General features: G+C 43.0%; 1 protein-coding gene across 1 annotated transcript in view; it reads right to left on the reverse strand.

Annotated features, from left to right (window-relative positions):
• Positions 1–838: 838 nt before the first annotated feature.
• CATSPER3 (cation channel sperm associated 3) overlaps positions 839–24,407 on the reverse strand; it is a 34,452-nt gene continuing 10,883 nt past the window's right edge. Inside the window, exons 3-8 of the mRNA XM_046665312.1 lie at positions 9,493–9,732; positions 4,329–4,511; positions 3,482–3,622; positions 2,996–3,115; positions 1,988–2,145; positions 839–998 (exon numbers count right to left, since the gene is read on the reverse strand). Coding sequence (XP_046521268.1) covers positions 893–998; positions 1,988–2,145; positions 2,996–3,115; positions 3,482–3,622; positions 4,329–4,511; positions 9,493–9,732 — 948 coding nt within the window. The 3' untranslated portion in view covers positions 839–892. The remainder of the gene's footprint in view (positions 999–1,987; positions 2,146–2,995; positions 3,116–3,481; positions 3,623–4,328; positions 4,512–9,492; positions 9,733–24,407) is intronic.

Consider the following 24,407-nt stretch of genomic DNA (forward strand, 5'->3'; position numbering starts at 1 on the left):
TCCCAGCAATGGGAGCCAAGGGGCACTGCAGGGCCTCTGGCCTGGCCAGTTGGGAGCAAGGGGGGCCAGCTACCCTACCCTACCTGGGCCTTTGGACAGCTCCATCATGGCTGAACCCAGGTAGTGCCAGGACCTTGGCAACTCTGGCAGTCACTTGGCCAGAAATGACACAGAAAATGCTACCTTTTAAGTGAAGAGTCCTAACTAACCATAAGTAGGGCGTAAGCAGCCCTGAGCGCCTGATGCTGCCCCTCCTCCGACCCCTGTATGAGGTGCCTGGGCGTTGCTGTAGGCAACTCCCCCAGACCAGCCCACACACAGAATCCTGCCAGTCACACTGCACCCCTTGGAGCACCATGACTACTGTGAGCCCAGGGGGAAGCAGAGTAGACTTCCAAAGAGGGGTCCCCACAGCAGTGGGCCCACAGAGAGACATGCCGCTCTGCCGGGCATGGGGACACCCCCATAAAGGAGCCCAGCGGAGGTTCCAAGAGGGAAGTAGGCCACATCTGGTCAAAGGAGCCATACACCCTGATGGAACTGCTGGAGGACTGATGGTCTGGAGTCCTCAGGTGGCTTCCCCAGGAGCCCAGTGGGTCCTTGCTGCTGGGCTCAAGGGAGGAGAGAGACAGTGTGGCCCCTGGATGTGGCTTCTGGCCAGGGTGAGTCTTGCCCCTCCTCTCCCCACTCCCTTGGCCCGGCTGTGTCATGTGGTAGAGTGGGGAGGGTGTCTGGGGAATCAGACTTCACGGGCACCCACCAGGCTCAATCCCCAAAGGTGGGGAAACACCATGATCACAGCAACCATGTGAGGTCAACACAGAAAGCCTGCGTTTATTGGGGGGACTGTCACAGCTTGTGAGGCCCTTAGTGCTTGGATGCCCACGTCCAGCTACTTTTCATCAACATTTTCTGAGGAGTGGGACTGCTTCTTCTGGGGCAAGTCTTCGAGCATCAGGTTCAGCACGTGCACAATCTCGTAGTACAGCTCTTGAAGCCTGGAAGTGCAGCAGGAGACAGGCCTGAGCCCAAGACTGGGCTCCAGGCCACCCAGGCCCCACCTACCACCCACTGGCACCTGTACATTCACCACACGTGGCAGGTGTGGGGTCAGGGCAGAGCAAGGGCTTCAGAGCCAGATCAGGCTGGGCTGGAATCCGGGTCTGCCACTCTACCTATGGCCCCTGGAGTAAGTTATTTCACCGCATATGTCAGGTTGGAGACAATAAACTCCCAGGCTCTGAGTGAGGTGACTGTGTGGAGGGGCCCAGATACTACCTGACCCACTCTTAGGCCAAAAGTAGGCATTCTATGATCCCTTCCTTTTAGTTCCTCCAGTCCATGAAGCCCTCCAGGGGGTTTCTGTCGAGAAGTGAGGTTGATCGTGTCCTTCCATGTTCAAGAGCCCACTGTGGCTCCTTAGTCCCCACGCCCCTCCCCTTCCTGCTCAGTAATGGCCAGTTATAACCCAGAGAAGTTAAGTGAGCACAGCCCTGGGCCAAGCCAAGCTCAGAGCTTCACATACACTATTTTCATAGAATCGGCTCAGCAGCCCCTCAGGTGTCAGGTGGGAAAGGAGCAGAGACTTGCCCAGAGTCACACAGGAAGGTAGTGGCAGAACCAGGCCAGGTGCCTCAGCTCCTGACTTGCCAGCCAGTGTTCTTTCCTCTGCCCTCTGAAAAGGGGTTAGTGTGGAGGGGCCTGGAGAGTCAAAGGAGTGAGCATCTAAATACGAGTCAGGGTGGGCTGAGGAGGGACAGGGGAGCAGAGTCTCCCCAGCCACAGGCCTGTCCACACAGCAGCCCAGCCTCTGTGCATATGTAGAATCCTGCACCCCCAAGCAGGGCCTCGTTCTACCCACTCTACACATTGCCCATCACCCCCTCGCCCTCCAAGACCATCTGACATGGCCCCACCCTCAAGGAAGCCCAGGCACCAGGAAAGGCCTGGCCTCTTTTGGGCCAGGGTTGGTGGGGCTGGGACTGACTTGCAGATCGTAGTGTCCTGGTTGTCCAGAGTGGTCAAGTAGACATCAATGAAGGGTAGGCTAGTGCCAAAGTCATCCAAGACCATGGGGTCAGTGTGCCGCAGTGTCTTCTTGAAGTTCTCCACCAGCTCACTGAAACTTTTGTAGTCAACGTTTTTCTAGTGAGGGAAGCATAAAGAGAGCAATGATAAGAAGATGACACCCAAGATGCACAGAGACCTGGGGACCCTCCACGAGGAGGCCCAGGCAAAGGCTGACTCTAGCCCCTGGGTGAGTCCTGAGCCTAGTCACGGGTTCACCCTGACCCTTGCTGAGCCTGGACCCCCAACCACGGTAGCCTCGTAAGACATCATCACAGACATGAGGACAGGTGACACAGGAAGGACTGAGTGTGGCTCAGCATGGCCTCACCCCGCCCTGGACAAACCTTGGGCACAGTCAAGACAGGCAGATGTCTCCATCTCAGAGAGGAGGCTGAGGAGAGATGCAGTGACCACAAGGGGAGGCAGGGGCAGCGGTTCAGGACCCAGCCCAGGGAGCACAGAGCACTGAGACTGCCTGCCACAGCTGTATCATACTTGACAGAAAATCTCTAGCCTGTTGTGTTCATTCTTGTTTTGGTTTAGAAAACCTGAGGTTAGTAACACCTGTCAGGGCCTCCGTGGCCCCACCCATGCCGTGGACGGGGGCCATGCCTGCCTAGCACCCAGTGAGGTCTCGGTAACAAGAGTGCTCCAGGCAAAGGGCCCGGCAGTGGAGTTTTGCCCACAAAGGAGGAAGATACTACAATTACAGCACTCAGCACTCTAAGAGGTTCAGAGAAATGCACAATGCAGAGAATAAAGCCCACCTCTGGAAAATACAGGGGGTAGGTACCTACCTTACCTCAGGCCACAGATGCCTGAGGCCACCTGGCCTCTACATGGGCCCCAAGGCTCCTCTCCTGGCCACTCCTTCAGCCTTGATTGTCCATCCATCTTTGTCCACCTGCCTGTGGAGATCACCTACCCGTCTCTGCATCAGCCTGCTGACCTCCTCCTGTTGCCGCTTCAGAATCACCTGCTTCTCTTCCATGAGTGTCATGTGCCTCTCCACCATCAGCTCCCGCTCAAACTTTTTGATGGAGTCCTAGGGAGCAGGAGGATGGAGGTAAGGCGTGGGCTCTCACCACATACCCATCTTCCTTAGTCTTGCACTGCTGCTCAAGCCCCTCAGCAGGAGGACCTCCATCCCCCAGACAGGGCCAGCCCCCAACTCAAGCTGCCAACTGCAGCTACAGTGACAATCCCAAGCCGCTGTCCTGCTGGCCACCATCATGAGGCAGGGAAATGCACTGGCTCAGGGAGAAGAGTTGGGCTGGGGTAGGGAGTGGCCCACCTGGCCACCTCCCCTCCCTTCAGGAGAGACACAGCTCAGGGCTCTACCAGGAGACTTGCCTCACAGCTCCACCTACCACACCTACCCCACCCCTGATCCTTATAAGTGCCACTTCACCTCAGTGTGGATGATCATCACACCCACAAACATGCTGAGGAAGATGAAGGAGGCAAGCAAGATGAAGACAATGGTGAACGTCCGGCTCAGAGTAAAATTCCGGGCGTCTAGCTGGTGCTGCAGGTCTGTCCAGCCATCAACCTGCTCGGGTGGGGGAGGGTATGCCAAGTGTCAAGGCCTCGTGGGGTAGGCCTCCTTCTCACCCAGCCTCAGGGAGCCCCAACCCCACCAAGGAGGAGGCTGGCCCTGCCTCCACATCAGGCCCTCAACAGCCCCCAATCCACTGACTTCAGTCCATAGATGGTGGCTTGGGGATGCAGGGCACCACTGGGTGGGGGCACTTCTGGCCAAGGTGCTCTGGGGACTCCTCCAAAATGCCTCCCCTCCTCCCCAAAAAGACACTGCCTCTCTGCTAGGCCCTCCTTTGGAAAGACCCTAGTCTTTCCAGAGTCCAACAGAGTCTAGACTTCTAATTCAGGCTTTGCAGGCTCATTCTGGTTGGATTTGTGACAGTCTGTTCCAAAAAAGGCTATGTGACATGGGTTTCACTTCTAAATTAAACTTAATCCAAATGAATTATCTTTTGAGAACTCTTGAAATTTTTATAACCCTGTTGGACAAATGGAAATGCTCTAGGGAGTCACAAAATTAGAGGCAGAGACGGACTCCTGGCCAGGGCACTGGCCTCTGCTTAGTCCTGGGAGACCAGCCCTCAGCTTCCCTGGCCCAGCTAAGCACATGAACGTGGGGAAGGCCCCCTGTGAGGCCCAGCGTGTCTTCACGCTCACTCCAGCTGGCAAGCCCTTCTTAAGGCCCCTTCCCCCATCACTGTTCCCAAACACAGTACCGTGGCCAAGCTGAAGAGGGTAAAGAAGGCCACAGCCAGGTTCCCCCAGTTATTCATGTCACCCCCGTCTGGAACTCCAAATAGGTAGAAGCCCAAGATAGCGAAGATGTACATCAGGACAAAGAGCAGGATGATCACAGAGGCCACGGTGTAGACTGTCTGCCCCACAGCGGTGATGAGCGTCTGTAAGACAGGGGCACCGGGGCTAGGCAAGGCTGCCAGGCTGGGTGGCGCTCAGAGAACAGAGTCCAGTCTGCCCAGACCACAGCTGTCCCCAGTATCCAGTGCCACGCCTGGCACATGATAGATGCTCAATCAGTACTTGGAGGAAGGAAAGAGGGGAGGTGGGGGCACTGGTCCAGATTCTAATAATTACCAATGCCTGAACTCCACTCTCGTCACCTGTGGGCAGATGAAGCGTGCTGCCTTAGATCTGGGGTAGTCGCCCCATCAGCACCACTAACCGCTCTACTTGACCCCCAGCCTGGCTGTGTAATCATCCCAAGGTGTTCTGCTCCTGCTTCTCAGCTGAGGGCCAGCCCTGAATGTTCTTCTAGGCCCAGGAGGAGTAGAGGAGCCACCCCGGGAGTGGAAACGAAGAGGACTGAGAGGAATGTGGCTTCCCATTCTTTCTGAGCCCCATTTCACAGGCAAGTCTCCATCTCATGACCTCAGTCTTCACCCTGTGAAATGGGCGTTTGTCTTATCTCCCACTACATTGCCCACTCCTGGGGAGCATAGTGAATGGCTCCTCGTTGTTCATTCTTCATGCCCTGGAGTCTTGCACACAGTAGGTGTTCAATACATGCTCAGCTCCCTCGATGCAGTCACAGACATAACTTGAAGGTAGGTAGGTGTTAGCCTTCTTCCCACTTCAAGATGAGGGATCGGAGGCTCAGAGAAGCAGAATGACTTGGCAGGCTTACACTCCAGTACAATGGCAGAGCTGGGACCAGCCATTTCTTGGCTTAACACTAGGAAAGGAGGTACATGAGAGATCTGGGACACAGGACAGTGAAGTTCTGACAGTTTGGGGTAATCTGGGGAGCAGAGAGACAACCCAAGGGCACTGGCGCTGCCCTGCATGTGGACTGGTTGGGCAGCTGCCTGCAGGGGTGAATGCATGCCAGATGCCTCTCTCCTTTCCTCAGGGGAAGAAAATCAATGTTTTGGAATTAATTCCAAAAGAGCTGAGATGTAAAAAACTGCCTCCTCTCCCTATGAGACAGAGACAGAACTTCTTCCCCAAGAACTGCTAAGACTGAAGAGATAAGTCCTCAAGGGAAATGCTGCAATGGGATGCAGTCTGCAGATGAGGTCTGCACGGTGGGGGAGGGGGTGCACCAAGCAGTGGAACCTGAGGTATTGGAGAAGGGTGGGGGTGAGGCCCTGGCTGGTCTCTGACTTCCAGGCCAGCCCGCAGGCCCAGAGCTACCTGAGGTCAAAACCAAGCAGCCTTGAGAACAGCCGTGGGGAAGAGGTAATGCTCTCCAAAAGCCCACATGGGACTGACTCCCAACAGCTGGCCTTGGCCACGTTCTTCAAGCACAATCTAGGCAGGCCCCATTAGTCTGCAGACTGGAAGGTGCAGAAATCCAGTCTCCAGGATGGTTGCCCAGATCCCCATAGGCCAGTAGCTCCTTCCTTGAGGAAGTCCTGGGCTTTTGAGGCCTACAGCCTGCTTCCCAGTAGGTACCAGATTTTGAATTCCCAAATTCTTTGGGGAAGGAATTCCTAACCCCAGTTCAGCTCTCCTAGGCTCTGGGTCAAACCACAGCTGCCCTTCTGGTCCTGGGGCATTCTGGGTATGGAAAGCACCTCCAGGTAGGGCAGGTGCCCAGCCTGGCTGCTCTGATGTGCAGAAAGTGATGAGCCCCAAGGAGGGGGAGGTAGGGATAAAGGCGAGGCTGGTGCTCCCACCACAGCCTGGCTTCTGAAGGTTCTTCTTCAGGCTGAAATGCAGATAAACATGGGGACTGTGGCCCTCAGGTGTCCAGCTAAGAGAACTTCTCCGTGTGCCAAACAACAAGGCACAATTTCCTCGTGGTGCAGGTTTATTGCCATAAGGCAGAAAGCAGAGTGTCATTTTAATTAATCAGGGGATGGGAGCCAAGAATGTGGCAGAGTGCCAGCTCTGGGCACTGAGGCTGCTTGCTCTGTTAAAGCCTCATTGAGACTCAATGAGTATAAATTAGCACAGAGGTGCAGGTGCCTACCTTTGGCACCTCCAGCACCCCCCCACCAGCTGGCCAGGCCAGAGTACAGAGGGCATGTAATCCAGAGTTACTTCTGTGCCTCTGGGGATCAGGGGCCCAATGACATTACAAAGGCTGCAGAAGAGCCACAGCCAGAGGGCCTGGTGGTCCCCAGAGGACAACTTTTGGATACAGGGCTCTGCTTAGTGACAGAAAAGTGAGGTCAAACATAGGACATATGTCTACATGCATGTCGTGTCTACATGTCCGTGGGTCTCTATGCACGTCTACAAGGACCAAAGACTGAGCAGAGGCCTGCAGTCACCAAGCAAGCCAGGCTGAGCTCTGGGATAGACCTTGGCCAGCGGGGAAGGCTGTGCTTCCTTCACTGGATCCCTGGGCTGGAAGGATGGGCTGTTCTTGCCAAGCTCTAAGCCCCAGGCACCTTCAGGCCTTCGCCAGGCTGCCACGACATGGCCAAGACGATGCACTTAGCAGGCAGCTAGTGCCCTCAGCCTCGCCAGGTGCTATTCCAGGTCACTGCCCTTCCCCTCACCCCCAAGATGGAAGCCGCTCCTCCCACCAGTCCTTTCTGCTTCCCTCCTCCCTGCACAGCCCTGGTCTTCCTTTCCCTCAGCCCGCTGCCATCACCACCTTCCTCACATGACTTCCGCAGGTTTCATTCAGGTTCATTCCATGATAATCCCTCTCCTGGCCTCACCCAAACATACTTTCTTGCCTGAGGATATCACTCCTCAGCAGCTCTCTCAAGGGAGGCTGTCTATCCCACACTGACCTGATTCAGGAGGCCACTCACTGCCTTAGCCCCAGAGCCCCCATCTCTATGGGCAAAAGCCACTGTTTCTGGGCAGGGCTAACCTTCCAGCTTCCCACTCCTCCTCGCATCTTGGAATCTCTGCTTCTGGGCTCCACCCCATCCTGCTATCATCCTGGGGGCCTTCAGCATCTCTATGAAATACCAACTGTCCCTTAGGCCTCTTCATCCCTTGACTTCCTCATCTCCAGTGACCCTCGCACCACTTCAGGTCCCTGTTCCCTTGGTGCCAAACACCTGGAAAAACAAGGCTACACTTCCCACTGTCTGATCACTTCCTCACTTTGAGGTGTCCACCACCTGGCACTTACCTCCCAGGACCTTCAGTCTTCTTTCTTATCCACCTACCTTACTCTCCTCTCTACCTAACATCAACTCCAATGCCCAGAACCTCAGACACTCCCCTTCCTCCCTTCTAGAAACATTATAGGGTCTGTCTGTAGCCTAAAAACAAGGGGAGCCACTTTTAAGTTTAAAAGGAAGGGTGCCATGATTTGATGGACACTTTAGAGATTCCTCCCAGCTGCTGGGGCGTTTCTGCTCCAGGGCTTTCAGTAGTGTGGGAAGCCATTGCAGGAATCCAGGTAGAGGTGGATGGTGATGGAGAAAAGATGATGGCTGTGGGGTGAAAATATGTGGACAAGTCAATAACTATTTAAGAGGCCATGTTATAGGACTTTGAGAAAGAGAAGTCAAAGCTGACACTCAAATTTATGACTTGGCAGTTGAATGGGGGTGGGGGAAACCCTTCACCAAAAGACAAAAATATGGGAGGAGGAGCCAGGTTTGGAGACTTGAGGGTGGGGATGGGGAGAATGATGACTTTCAGTTTAGACATGTTGAGTTGGAGGAGCACGTGAGATGTCCAGGAGGCAGTTGGGTCTGAAGGTCAAAGAGAGAGACTTGGAGAAGTGAAGACCCCTGAAAAGTAGAAGAGATCACCTAGAGTGAGAAGAGAACTCAGGCCGCAGTCCTGAGAAAACAACGCTTACGGGCCAGGCAAAGAAAACATGCCCCTGAGAAGTCATGCCCAAGAGGCTGGAGGAAAACCAAGAGAAAGCGGTGACAAGGATGCCAAGGGAAATGGCCAGTGGACTCGGTGACAAGGAGGCTGTTGGCAACCTCAGAGAGGCTAGTTACCTTGGAGTGGAGAAGAGAAACCAGGGTATATGTGACAGATAAGGAAGGGGGACGAGGAGTACAGACACCTCTTTCCAGGAGGCTCATGATGAAGAAAAGGAGAAGGAAGGCTGGACCACCGGGAGGGGACACACACACAGGAGTGTGAGTACATGATAGCAAGAAATAAATGAATGGGGTCTGTAACAGGGGGAGCTCTTTTACATTCTCCTTATCGTCTCTACCTGGGACTGGGGCTTCCTGAGTGTCGGGTCCAGGCCCTAGACAGACAGATACCCAGGCAAGCTAAGGGCAATCTCTCAACAGAACAGGCTGACACACCCTAACTGGTCAAATAGGTCCAAACCAGCCCCTTCCTGGAGAAGCACGGATACTGGGTACAGAGCCAGGGCAAACACACTGTGTCCAGAATGAATGCTGAGGGCATGGTTGGGTCAGCTCTGAGGTTCATTCTGAAACCTTCTGAGCCAAGAAAAGCTGGTCACCCATGACTTCCAACAACCCAGGAAGACTTCCCAGCAGGAGCAGCATTTCCAGAGCTACCTGAACAAATTAATGAGACTATTCCCATCAAGAGAAGCAGCATATATTTAGCTGTTTAGAGAAAGCAGTGAGTGACCAGGGCTACCAAAAAGCTGGAGGCTCCTGGGCATGTATTTCAGAGTCTGTATCATAAGAAAATCAGTTAATTTGCAGCACGGAAGAGAGGAAAAGTTCAGATGGCCTCTGGAGTCAAACACACCTTTCAAATCTCAGCTCTGGCATCTAAATGCTGAGTGACCTTGGGCCTCAATTTCATCTGTAAAATGGAGCTAATAATACTTCCCTATAGTTTTTTAAAGATTAAATGAGATAATATTGGTAAAGATCAACCTGCCACACAGTAGGACTCAATAACTGGATGAGAGTAGTAGAATTATTATTTCATCAAGGGCTGGTGGGCAGATGGGCGCTATCGCCTGCATCAGCACCAGGGCACCCCCAGTTTCCTCACCCGGATACCACGGCTATAGGTGATAAGTTTGAGGATGCGCAGGGACTGTATGCCATCAGCGATGTTAAGGTAGGGGTAGTGCTTTCCCTTGAACTTGCGGAGACCATAGGGGATGAAGACAGTGATGATAATGACCACATCCAGCACATTGTAGCCATCTTTCCAGTAGTCGATGGGGTCCACGTAGAGCTTCATGCAGAACTCGGAGCTATAGATGGACACAAAGATGAGCTCTGAGACCTGCAGGGGTGGCAAGATTTGGAGGGTCAGATCAAGCTGCAGAGCCTTAGAGTCTTGGCTCTCTCCCTGACTGGGTCACCCAATCAGGTGTTTGTGTTGTTGGGGGCAGGGTGCTCCTAACTCACCCACCTGAGAGAGAACCCAAGCACACAGTGGACACACAGTGTGCCTGATTCTCTTCTCCTTCTGTGTCTTCCCTACCCTGTGGCCCTAAGCCTGGGGCTAGGTTTGCCCCAGGGTGCTTGGGAATGACCAACTGACTGACAGAATGACTACCTAGGCTCCAGTATAAGGCAACTCAACATGCTAAGTTTTCCCAAAGAGAAGATCTCTAGCGTTTTCTGGCCACCCTGAAGGTCCAAACTTTTAGGAATATAGATGAAATACTCAAATATCTACTTATATTTACTCTATTAATCACACACACTTAAAATCAGTTAACTAATCTGTGTCTGAAGAATATTGTGTTTTTTCCAGTTTATAAAAGTGGAAAACAACTTATTGAAATCTTATGAAACAATCTTATTCAAATTCTTCTCATGCATCTACAACTCCAGTGGCTTTGTTTTTACCAAAAGGCACTTCTGAGTCATCTAAGTTTTCCTTATCATCAATGCATTCATTCACTGAAGAGGCTTTGATTGACCATCTACCAAGTGCCAAGCAAGCACCATTTTAGGTCCTGGGAAATGCAACCGTGAATAAGACAGAAAATCCCCAGCCCTCAGGAAGCTTACAATCTGGTAGGAGAGACAGAAATACATATATAATATAACATCTAATAGGAGGAAAATGAAATAGCCAAAGGGGCCATAGGGCCTGGTCAGGTTGGGGAGAGACAATCGTGGCAGCTATTTTAGGTAAGGTGGTGAATGGAGCCATAATAAGCTGGGAGAATGCTTCCTAATGGCGAGTACAAGGGCCCTAAGGTGAGAAATGGGTTGTTCAAGGAACCACAAAGTCAGCATGGGTAGACAGCAAAGGAAACGCAGGGCGGGAGATGGAGCTGGAAAGGTAGGCTGTGTAGGGAGGGCCTTGTAGGCCTGATGAGAGCTTTGAATTTTAACCTCAGCCTTGGAGGATTTTGAGCCAGGGAGTGATATAAACCGGTTTACATTTTTAAGAGATCTTGGTGGACAAAGAGACTGGGGAAGCTAGCAAGAACAGCAACTGGGAGGCAGGTTACAGAGGATACGACAGTGGTAGAATTATTTCTAGCAGTCGTCTAGGCAAGAGATAAGGTTCAATTGGATTGGGTTCAGCAAGAGAAGAGGCCAGGTTCCAGATGTATTTTGTGAGCAGCACCCACGGGACTTGCTGATGGACTCAGGGATGCACGGGGAAGAAAGAAGGTCAAGGAATACTCTAGTGTTTCAGACAGAACTGGGTAAACCGTGGTGCCTTTAGCTGAGATGAGTTTGGGGTGGGTTGAAGGGGCCTAGAGATAGTTTCTGAAAAGAAACAGAACAGCTTTCGAGATATATACCATCTTTTAAAAATATGTCAGACGCTGTCACTAGAAATTATAACTCAAGCCGCAAACTATCATTTTAGATAACATTAGGGCAGCTGATGTTTTTATTTGTCCTGTATACTTATATTTGCAGTCTCTACAAGGCAACCATTTACATACACTTTTATTTTTTTTTTTGACTACTATGTAATATTTAAGATACACAAAAGGGTATAAAAAGTAATATAATGAACAACCATACTACCATCCAGTTTAAGAAATAAAATATTCCCATTACAGGCAGAGTCTCTTGTGGATCCCTCATTCCTCGAATCCCCTTCTCTTCCTATAAAGGTACTCCTATTATAAATCTAGAGGATGTCCTGCTCATGTATTTTATACTTTTACCACATATGGATCCCTAAAAATACATGGTATTGTTTTGCATTTTTTATATATAAATAGCATATATACTAAAGTATTCTTCAGCGATTTGTTTTTTTTTCATTTAAAATTATGTCTAGGAGATTTCATCCGTGTTGATATGTGTAAACCAAGTCTACTGTTTTCACCACTGTTGAGCAATGCTACTTACGAAAATACTACAATTTATTTATTCTGTTACCAGCTGAGTGACATTTAGTTTGTTCATAATTTTTTACTATCGCAAAGAGTATAATAGTACAAAACGTTTCATCCATTCTTATTTGTTTTCTTGTACTCATATGTAAAGTTTCTCTATTATCGACGTAGGAGTGGAATCACTGGGTTGTAGGATATAAGCATCTTCACCGTCACTGGATATTGCCAAATTGTTTTCTGAAGCTTAAGATCAGCAGCCTTCTTATTGTGTTAAGTCCTTCCAATACTTCCTACTGTCAGATTTAATTTTTGTCAGTCTGATGAATATGAAATGTATCTTACTTTTTATTTTAATTGTCGTTTTTTGAATTATTAATGAAGTTGGGCATCTTATATGTTTAAATCATAAATTGCCTGTTTCTAATCTTCTGCCAACTTTTCTGCTGGGTTGTTTCATCTTTTTCTTATTTATTTGAAAGACAATCAATATTTCAAATATTTTGATTCTTAATCCTTTGACTGTTCTACGTGTTGCAAGTATCTTCTCCTACACTGACTTGTCTTCTCACCTCTTTAATGCTCACTTGATGAATAGAAGTTAAAAATTTTAATGGAATCAAATTAACCAAACATTTTCCTCATGGTGTATGTATTTTGCATCTTAAGAAACCTTTCCCTCCTGAGATCATATATTCTATATGTTCTTCTAAACATTTTAACGTTTTGCTTTTCAAGTTACGTCTTTAATCCAGCTGAGTATGCTGTGAGGTAGAGATCCACCTCTATTTTTTCTCCGCATCACAACCAATCATCCTAGTACCATTCAGTAAAGACTCTACCCTTTCACAACTCATCTCGCATGTACCACGTTTCCACACAAGCCGGGGTCTGTTTCTGAGCACTTTATGCTGTTCCACTGGAGTTTTGTCTATCCATGCCTCATCATCCTGCCTTAATCACCAGAGCTTTATGGAAAGTCTTACTATCTGGTAAGTCAAGTCTTCTTCCCTTTTAACTTTCAAAATCATCTTGGTTTTTCTTTGTCTTTCATTCTTTTATCTAAATTTTGGCATCAGCTTCTGATAAGCCATAAAAAATCCTGCCAAGCTTCTTATTGAAATTGCATTGATTTTATAGACTAATTGGGGGAGATTGCATCTTTAAGAAACTGAGCCTTTCTGTCCACGATCTGATATCTTTCCATTGCTTTACGTCCTCTCTAACAACCTTTATACATTTTCATTTTTTTCTCCTTAAAGATCACACAAATCTTTTATTAATCTCTAAGTACTTTTAGTATTTTGTTAGTAGAAGTGACATCATTTTTGTTGCTGATATATTAAATACAATTAATTTTATTTATTAATCAAGTATCCAGCAAACTTGCTGGACTTTATTATTTATTTAACTTTATTAATTAATAATTTTTTCAGATTCTCTCAGGATTTCTATGCAGAAATTATACTACCTGTGAATAATGACAGTTTTTTAAAACTTTCTTTCTAATCCTTAATGCTTATTTCTTTTTCTTGTATTATACATTGGCTAAGACATGAATAAAAATCTTATCAATAATAACTGGAATACTACTATAAAGTGAATACTGCTAAAGTTTCACCACTGAGTGTAAATTTTGATATAGGTTTTTCATAGATACCCTTAATTAGGTTAAAAATAAACCCTTCTATTCCTAGTTTGCTAAGTTTTTAACATGAAGGGTATTCATGATAAACTTTTTTTTCTGCCTCTCTTGAAATGATCTTGTGGGTTTTTTTCTCCTTTAATATTTTAAGCTGGTTAATAAAATGTGTAGACTTTCCTAATACTTGCATTCCTAGAAAAAAATCCAATTTGGCAATGGTATATTATCTTTTTCATACTTTTTTTTTTTAATGATCGGCACCTGAGCTAACAACTGTTGCCAACTTTCTTTTTACTTTTTTTTTTTTCTGCTTTTTCTCCCCAAATTCCCCAGTGCATAGTTGCACATTTTAGTTGTGGGTCCCTCTAGTTGTGGCATGTGGGACGCCGCCTCAGCGTGGCCTGACGAGCGATGCCATGTCCGCGCCCAGGATCCAAACCAGTGAAACCCAGGGCCGCCGAAGCGGAGTGAGCTAACTTAACCAGTCCGCCAGGGTACTGGCCCCTTTTTCATACATTTTTAAATTTGGTTTCCTAATATCCTTTTTGGGATTTTTGTATCCAAGTTCATGACATCGGGTGTAATTTTCTTTTTTCAAACTGTCCTTGTCTAGTTTTGGCAGGAAGGTTAACTAACTTCTCAAAATGAATTGTCTGTGGGCAGAGCAGATATACTCGCTTATCTAACCACTGGAAACATTTCATGTGTCTGGAAATCTATCTCCCATGAATATAAAACCACCTAGTCCAGGTTTGTTTGTTTTGAGAGATGGAAAATTTAACTACTAATTCAACACTTTATAGCCATTAAAGGATATACACGAACATATAAAGATTATTTCAGGTTTTCACTTTTTTATTGAGGGTCAGCATTGTGAATTTGTTTTTAGAAACTTGTCTTATTCCAGCTAGGTTTTCACATTTATTGGCATAAAATTATTAGATTTCTGATGTCTACTCTATCTGTAATTTCTCTTTTTAATTCCTAACACAACTCAGGGCTTCTGTTTATCTGGATTGTCTCATGCAGGAAGTTATTTTATAATTATTTTCTGAGATCTAACTTTTCGATTTTTTATTCATTCTATTGCATCTTTGTTTTCTATTTCATTAATTTTTGCTCTTATCTTTACTATTTCTTTCTACCTTCCTTCTACTTTTGCTTCCTATTTCCTTCTTTTTGATTTTATTCTCTTGTTCTTTTCCAAAAGGTCAGCTCATTAATTTTTTACACTGAGACCCACATAACATAAAATTCATCATTTTAAAGTACAGAATTCAGTGGGCAGTTTTTTAGTTTTGGGTATTTATTACTGGTTTTGTGTTTTTGTTTTTGTTTTTTGGTGAGGAAGATTGGCCCTGAGCTAACATCTGGGTCAATCTTCCTCTATTTTGTATGTGGGACGCCACCACAGCATGGCTTGATGAGCAGTGCATAGGTCTGTACTCAGGATCGGAACCTGCAAACCCCAGCCACCAAAGTAGCGGGTGCAAACTTAACCACTATGCCACTGGGCCAGCCCTTGCTTTTTTTTTTACTGTTGTAAAATAAACATAACATGAAATTTATCACTTTTAACCATTTTTAGGTATGCAATTAATTCAGTGGAATTAAGCACATTCACAGTATTGTGCAACCATCACCACTATCCATTTCCAGAACTATTTCATCATCCCAAACAGAAACTCTGTACTCAATAAACAATAACTTCCCATTCTCTTCCCCCCACCACCACCACCCTCAGCTCCTAGTAAGCTCTATTCTACTTTCTGTCTATACAAATTTGCTTATTCTAGGTACTTCATATAAGTGGAAACATACAACATTTGCCATTTGTGTCTGGTTTATTTCACTTGGCCTAATGTTTTCAAGGTTCATCCACATCATAGCATGTATCAGATTTCATTCTTTTTTTTTTTTTTAAATATTTTATTGTTTCCTTTTTCTCCCCAAAGCGCCCAGGTACATAGCTGTATATTCTTCGTTGTGGGTCCTTCTAGTTGTGGTATGTGGGATGCTGCCTCAGCGTGGTTTGATGAGCAGTGCCATGTCCGCGCCCAGGATTCAAGCCAACGAAACACTGGGCCGCCTGCAGCAGAGCGCGTGAACTTAACCACTCGGTCACGGGGCCAGCCAAGAATTTCATTCTTTTTTAAGGCTGCATAATATTCCATTTTACATACCACATTTTCTTTATCCACTCATCTGTCAATGGACACTTGTGGCTTCCACCTTTTGCCTATTGTGAATAATGCTGCTATGAACATCAGTGTACAAGTCTCTCTGTTCGAGTCCCTGCGTTCAATTCCTTTGAGTATACACCTGAAGGTGGAACTGCTGAATCCTATGCTAATTCTATGTCTAACTTTTTTTTTTAAATTTTTTAATTAAGGTTATGAAAGTTAACATCCTTGTGAAATTACAGTTGTACATCATTATTAGTCATGTTGTAGGTACACCACTTCACCCCTAGTGCCCTCCCCCCACCCCCCTTTCCCCTGGCAACCACCGATCAGTTCTCTTTGTCCATATGTTAACTACCACCTATGAGTGGAGTCATACAGAGTTCGTCTTTCTCTGTCTGGCTTATTTCACTCAACATAATACCCTCAAGGTCTATCCATGTTGTTGTGAATGGGACGACTTTGTCCATTTTTACAGCTGAGTAGTATTCCATTGTGTATATATACCACATCTTCTTTATCCAATCATCAGTTGCTGGGCACTTAGGTTGGTTCCATGACTTGGCTATTGTGAATAATGCTGCGATGAACATAGGGGTGCATGGAACTTTTGGAATTGCTGATTTCAGGTTCTTAGGATAGATACCCAGTAGTGGGATGGCTGGGTCATAAGGTATTTCTATTCTTAACTTTTTGAGGAATCTCCATACTGTTTTCCATAGTGGCTGCACCAGTTTGCATTCCCAGCAACAGTGTATGAGGGTTCCCTTTTCTCCACAGCCTCTCCAACATTTGTCACTCTCAGTTTTGAATATTTTTCCCATTCTAACAGGTGTAAGGTGATATCTTAGTGTAGTTTTGATTTGCATTTCCCTGATGATTAGTGATAATGAGCATCTTTTCATGTGTCTATTGGCCATCCGTATATCTTCTTTGGAGAAATGTCTGTTCACGTCCCCTGCCCATTTTGTAATTGGGTTGTTTGATTTTTTTATTGTCAAGTTGTGTGAGTTCTTTGTATATTATGGAGATTAACCCTTTGTCGGATAAATAACTTCTGAACATTTTTTCCCAATTAGTGGGCTGTTTCTTTGTTTCATTCCTGTTTTCCTTTGCCTTGAAGAAGCTCTTTAGTCTGATGAAGTCTCATTTGTTTATTCTTTCTATTGTTTCCCTCATGTGAGGGGTTATGGTGTCCAAAAAGATTCTTTTGAAGCTGATGTCAAAGAGTGTACTACCGATATTCTCTTCTAGAAGACTTATTGTTTCAGGCCTAATCTTTAAGTCTTTGATCCATTTTGAGTTTATTTTAGTAAATGGTGAAAAGAATAGTTGATTTTCATTCTTTTACATGTGGCTGTCCAGTTTTCCCAGCACCATTTGTTGAAGAGACTTTCTTTCATTGTAGGCCATTGTAGGCCCTCAGCTCCTTTGTCAAAGATTAGCTGTCCATAGATGTGTGGTTTTATTTCTGGACTTTCAATTCTGTTCCATTGATCTGTGCATCTGTTTTTGTACCAGTACCATGCTGTTTTGATTACTGTAGCTTTGTAGTATGTTTTGAAGTCAGGGATTGTGATGCCTCCAGCTTTGTTCTTCTTTCTCAGGATTGCTTTAGCAATTCGGGGTCTTTTGTTGCCCCATATGAATTTTAGGATTCTTTGTTCAATTTCTGTAAAGAATGACATTGGAATTCTGATTGGGATAGCATTGAATCTGTAGATTGCTTTAGGTAGTATGGACATGTTATCTATGTTTATTCTTCTAATCCATGTGCATGGAATGTCTTTCCATCTCTTTATGTCGTTGTTGATTTCTTTCAAGAAGGTCTTGTAGTTTTCCTTGTATAGATCTTTCACTTCCTTGGTTAAATTTATCCCAAGGTATTTTATTCTTTTTGTTGTGATCGTGAATGGGATTGAGTTCTTGAGATCTTTTTCTGCTAGTTCATTGCTAGCATATAGAAATGCTACTGATTTAGGTATGTTGATTTTATACCCTGCAACTTTGCTGTAGTTGTTGATTGTTTCTAATAGTTTTTCTATGGATTCTCTGGGGTTTTCTATATATAAGATCATGTCGTCTGCAAACAGCGAGAGTTTTACTTCTTCATTGCCTATTTGGATTCCTTTTATTTCTTTTTCCTGCCAAATTGCTCTGGCCAAAACCTCCAGTACTATGTTGAATAAGAGTGGTGAAAGTGGGCACCCTTGTCTTGTTCCTGTTCTGAGAGGGATGGGTTTCAGTTTTTGTCCATTGAGTATGATGTTGGCTGTGGGTTTGTCATATATGGCCTTTATTATGTTGAGGTACTTTCCTTCTATATCTATTTTATTGAGGGTTTTTATCATAAATGGATGTTGGATCTTGTCGAATGCTTTCTCTGCATCTATTGAGATGATCATGTGGTTTTTGTTTCTCATTTTGTTAATGTAGTGAATCACGTTGATTGACTTGCGGATGTTGAACCATCCCTGTGTCCCTAGTATAAATCCCACTTGATCATGGTGTATAATCTTTTTGATATAGTGCTATATTCGGTTTGCCAAAATTTTGTTGAGGATTTTTGCATCTATGTTCATCAGTGATATTGGCCTGTAGTTTTCCTTCTTTGTGTTGTCCTTGTCAGGCTTGGGGATCAGGGTGATGTTGGCTTCATAGAATGTATTAGGGAGTGCTCCATCTTCCTCTATTTTCTGGAATAGTTTGAGAAGGATCGGTATTAACTCTTCTTTGAATGTTTGGTAGAATTCTCCAGAGAAGCCGTCTGGTCCTGGACTCTTATTTTTGGGGAGGTTTTTGATTACTGTTTCTATTTCTTTACTTGTGATTGGTCTATTCAGATTCACTATTTCTTCCTGATTCAGTTTGGGTAGGTTGTATGAGTCTAGGAATTTATCCATTTCTTCTAGGTTGTTCAATTTGTTGGCATATAGTTTTTCATAGTATTCTCTTATGATCCTTTGTATTTCTTCAGTATCTGTTGTGATTTCTCCTCTCTCATTTCTAATTTTATTTATTTGAGACTTCTCTCTTTTTTTTTTTAGTGAGTCTGGCTAAGGGTTTGTTGATTTTGTTAATTTTTTCGAAGAACCAACTCTTTATTTCATTGATCCTTTCTACTGTCTTTTTTGATTCAATCATTTATTTCTGCTCTAATTTTTATTATTTCCCTCCTTCTACTGACTTTGGGCTTTGTTTGTTCTTCTTTTTCTAATTCCGTTAGGTGTCGTTTGAGGTTGTTTATGTAAGATTTTTCTTGCTTATTGAGGTGAGCCTGTATTGCAATGAATTTCCCTCTTAGGACTGCCTTTGCTGCGTCCCAAATCATTTGGTATGGTGTGTTTTCATTTTCATTTGTCTCCAGATAATGTTTGATTTCTTCTTTAATTTCTTCAATAATCCACTGTTTGTTCAGTAGCATGTTGTTTAGTCTCCACATTTTTGGCCCTTTCCCAGCTTTATTTTTGTAGTTGATTTCTAGTTTCATAGCATTATGATCAGAAAAGATGCTTGATATTATTTCAACCCTCTTGAACTTATTGATGCTTGCTTTGTTTCCCAAGATATGGTCTATCCTTGAGAATGTTCCATGTGCGCTTGAGAAGAATGTGTAACCTGCTGTTTTTGGATGAAGTGTCCTATATATATCTATTAGGTCCATCTGATCTAATTTTTCATTTAATTCTATAATTTCCTTGTTGATTTTCTGTCTGGATGATCTGTCCATTGGAGTTAATGGGGTGCTGAGGTCCCCTACTATGTCTAACTTTTTGAGGAACTACCAAACTGTTTTCCGTAGCAGCTGCATGATTTTACATTCCCACCAGCAATGTACAAGGGTTCTAATTTATCCACATCCTCACCAACACTTGTTATTCTCCATTTTATCGTTTTTTGTTTTTATAATAGCTGTCCTAATGGATGTGAAGTTGTACCTCATTGTGGTTTTGATTTGAATTTTCCATTTTAATGACTAGTGATGTTGAACATTTTTCATGTGCTTGTTAGTCATTTGTATATCTTCTTTGGAAAAATGTCTATTCAAGTCCTTTGCCCCTTTTTGAATTGGGTTGTTCGTTTCGAGGTTGAGTTGTGGAAGATCTTTATATAGTCCCAGATGTTTACCCCTTATCAGATACATGACTTGCAGAAATTTTCCCCTGTTGTGTGGGTTACCTTTTCACTCTCTTGATAGTGCCCTTAGATTCACAAAAGTTTTTAATTTTGATGAAGTCCAATTTATCTATTTTTTCTTTTGTTGCTTGTGCCTTTGATGTCATATCTAAGAATCTATCACCAAATCCAAGGTCAAGAAGATTTACCCCTGTTTTCTTCTAACAGTTTTGGCTTTTATATTTAGGATGTTGATCCATTTTGAGTTAATCTTTGTTTATGGTGTGAGGCAGGGGTCTAACTTTACTCTTTTGCATGTGAATATCAAGTTGTCCCATCACTATTTGATGAAGAGACTATTATTTCCCCTACTGAATGGTCTTTGCACTCTTGTTAAAAATCAGTTGGCTACAGGACTAACCCCAGTGGCCTAGTGGTTAAGTTCAGCACACTCTGCTTTACCATCCCATATTTGATTCCCAGGCATGGACCTACATCACTCTGTTAGCAGCCATGCTGTGCTGATGGACCACACACTAAAAAACAGAGTGTGAATCTTCCTCAGTAAAAAAAAAGAAAAAAGAAAAAAAGAAATCACCTGGCTATCGATATTTGGATTTATCTCTAGAGTCTCAATTCTATTCCATAGGTCTACATCTATCCTTATGCCAATACCATGCTGTTCTCATTACCGTATCTTTGCAATAAGTTGTGAAGTCAGAAAGTGCAAATCCTCTAACTTTGCTCTTCATTTTCAATATTCTTTTGGCTAGTCAGGGCCCTTTGCATATCAAAATGAATTTGATGAAATGCCTTTCAATTTCTTAAAAAAAAAAAAAGGCTGCTTAAATTTTGATAGGTATTGTATTGAATTTGTAGATCTCTTTGGATATTCTTCTTAACAAGTCTTAATACATCTTCTAATCCATGAATACAGGATGTCTTTCCATTTATTTAGGTCTTATTTAATTTCTTTCAGTAATGTTTTATAATTTTCAGTTACACATCTTTCATCAACTTGGTTAAATTTATTCCTAGGTATTTTATTATTTTGGATGCTACTGTAAATGGAATTTTCTTAGTTTCCTTTTCAGGTTGCTCATTGTTAATGTATAAAAATACAACTGATTTCTATTGTTGATCCTGTGTCCTGCAACTTTCCTGAATTTGTTTAATAGCTATAATAGTTGTGTGTGTGTCTTCTTTAGGATTTTGTATATGTAAGACCAAGTCATCAGCAAATAAAGATAATTTCACTTCTTTTCCAATTTGGATAGTTTTTATTTCTCTTTCTTGACTACTTGCTCTGGATAGAACTTCCAGTACAATGTTGAATAATAGTGAAAGCAGGCATCTTTGTCTTGTTCCTGATCTTAGAGGAAAGACTTTTAGTCTTTCACAATTGAGTATGATGTGAGCTGTTGATTTTTTCATAAATATCCTTTATTAGGCTAAATAATTTCTCATATTTCTAGTTTGTTTTTTTTAATCATGAAAGAGTGTTGAATTTTGTCAAATGCTTTTTCAACATCAACTGAGGTAATTATGTAGATTTTTCCCCTTCATTCTATTGGTGTATTACATTGATTGATTTTCGTATGTTGAACCACCCTTGCATTCCTGGGATAAATCCCATTGGTCATACTGTATAATCCTTCCAAGTATGCTGCAAGATTTAGTTTGTTCGTATTTCAGTGAAGATTTTTGCATCTATATTCATAAAGAATACTTATCTGTGGTTTTCTTTTCTTGTGATGTCTTTGTCTGGCTTTGGTGTCAGGGTAATGCTGGGCCTCATGGAATGAGTTCAGAAGTATTCCCTCCTCTTCTATTTTTTGAAAGAGTTTGAGAAGGATTGTTGTTCATTATTCTTTAAAGGCAAGGTAGAGGGGCCAGCCCCATGGCTGAGTGGTTAAGTTCATGCACTCTGCTTTGGCGGCCCAGGGTATCACTGGTTCAGATCCTGGACATGGACATGGCACCGCTCAGCAAACCATGCTGAGCAGCATCCCACATGCCACAACTAGAAGGACCCACAACTAAAAATACACAAGTATGTACTGGGGGGCTTTGGGGAGAAAAAAGAAAAATAAAATCTTTTAAAAAATAAATAAAGGCAAGGTAGAATTAACTAGTAAAGACATCTCATCCTGGGCATTTCTTTATTGGGAGGTTTTTGATTAGTGATTCAATCTCTTGTTATAGGTCTGTTCCAATAGGTCTGTTTTCTATTTCTTCCTGAGTCGGTTTGGTAGTTGGTATGATTCTAGGAACTTGTCCATTTTATCTAGGTTATCTAGTTTGTTGGCATACAATTGTTCATAGTAGTCTCCTACAACACTTTTTATTGCCATAAAGGTCAGTAGTAATGTCCCAACTTCCATTTCTGTTATTAATAATTTGAGTCTTCTCTTATTTTTCTTAGTCTAGCTAAAGGCTTGACAATTTTGTTGATCTTTTCAAAGAACAAAATTTTGATTTTCTTGATTTTCACTATTGCTTCTCTATTCTCTATTTTGCTTATCTTACTCTAATCTTTTTTATTTCCTTCCTTCTGATATACTTTGGGTTTAGTTCACCCTTCTTTTTCTAGTTCCTTAATGCACAAAGTTAGATTATTGAGATCTTTCTTTTTTTCTAATGCAGGCATTTATAAGTATAAATTTCCCTCTGAGCACTGTTTCTGCTGCATCCAATAAGTTTTATTATGTTGTATTTTCATTTTCATTTATCTTAAACTATTTTCTAATCTCCCTTGTGATTCCTTCTTTGATTGTTGAAGAGTGTGTTGTTTAATTTCCATATATTTGAAAATTTTCCAATTTTCCTACTGTTATTGATTTCTAGTTTCATCCCATTATTGTTGGAGAAGATACTTTGTATGATTCCAATATTTTTTAATTTGTTGAGACTTGTTATGTGGCCTAACATATAGTGTATCCTGGAGAATGCTCTTCTGCCATTGACAAAAACTATTATATCTTCTTGATGACCCTTTGTCAATATACAATGTCCTTGTAACAGTTTTAGCCCTAATATCTATTTTGTCTGATATTAGTATAGCCACCCAATCTCTCTTTTAGTTTCTATTTGCATGGAATATCTTTTTCCATTTTTTCACTTTCAATGTATTAGTAGTTTGGGATCTAAAGTGAATCTCTTGTAGACAGCAAATATTTGGATTTTTTTAAATAATCCATTCTGTCTTAATTGGAGAGTTTAATCCATTTACATTTAAAGTAATTAATGATAAGGAAGAAAATACTTCTGCCATTTTGCTATTTCTTTTCTATATGTCACACTTTTTTTGTTCCTCCATTCTTCCATTACTTTCTTTTGCGTTTGATTTTTTTGTAGTGTACCATTTTGATTTCTTTCTCATTTCTTTTTCTGTATATTTTCTAGTTATTTTCTTGGTGTTTACCCTTGGGATTACAATCAACCTCTTAAATTTATAATAATCTATGTTTAATTAATACAACCTTAGCTTCAATACTATATAAAAATTCTGCCCCTAAACAGCTACATCCCTCCCCCTTTGTTGTCACAAAACATATCTTTAGACATTCATTGGATGCCCATTAACCATCTATAATTATTGTTTTATGCATTTGTATTTTAAACTATATAGAAAAAAAGGAATTACAAACAAAAAATACAATAGTATTGGCTTTTATATTTACCTAGCTAGTTACTTTTATCAGTGTTGTTTATTTATTCATATTACTTCAAGTTACTACCTAGTCTAATTTCCACCTAAAAGACTAGCTTTAGCATTTCCTGTAATGCGGGTCTACTAGTAGCAGACTCCAGCTTTTGTTTATCTGGGAATATCTTAATTTCTCCTTCATTTTTGAAGGGTAGTTTTTTGCTGGATATAGGATTCTTGGTTGACAGTAATTTTCTTTCAGTACTTTAACTATGTCATTTCACTGCCTTCCGTTATCTACAGTTTATGAGAAGAAATCAGCTGTTAATCTTACTGAGGCTTCCTTGCATGTGACAAGTTGCTTCTTTCTTGCTGTTTTCGATTCTCTCTTCTTTGTCTTTGGCTCATGACAGCTTGATTACAATGTGTCTCAGTGTGGATCTCTTTGTGTTCCTTATTTTTATGAGTTCACTGAGATTCTTTGATGTGTATATTCTTTATCAAATTTGGGGTGTTTGGGGCCATTATTTCTTCAAATGTTCTTTCGGCCTCTTCCTTTCTCCTCTCTCCTTCTAGAACTCCTATTATGGTTATGTTGATATACTTAATGGTGTCTCACAGGTCTCTTGGACTCTTTATTTTTCTTCATTCTTTTTTCTTTCTGCTCTTCAGACTGAATAGGTTCAATTGATCTGTCTTCAAGTTAATGATGATTTCTTCTGCCTGCTCAAAACTTCTCTTGAACCCTCTAGTGAATTTTTCATTTTCATTATTGTATTTTCAGCTCCAGAATACCTGTTTGGTTCCTTTTTAGAATTTCTATCACTTTATTGATATTCTCTATTTGTTAAGACATTGATCATCTGGTTTTCTTTAGCTCTCTGAGCATTTTAACACAGTTGACTTAAAGTCTTGCCTAGTAATTCCAATGTCTATGCTTCCTCAGGGACAGTTTCTGTTCATTTCTCCTGTGTAAAAGCCATACTCTCTTGTTTCTTTGCATACTTCATAATATTTTTTTTTGAAAACTGGACATTTTAAATATGACAA

Source organism: Equus quagga, chromosome 7, assembly GCF_021613505.1.
Source record: "Equus quagga isolate Etosha38 chromosome 7, UCLA_HA_Equagga_1.0, whole genome shotgun sequence".
NCBI lineage: Eukaryota > Metazoa > Chordata > Mammalia > Perissodactyla > Equidae > Equus > Equus quagga.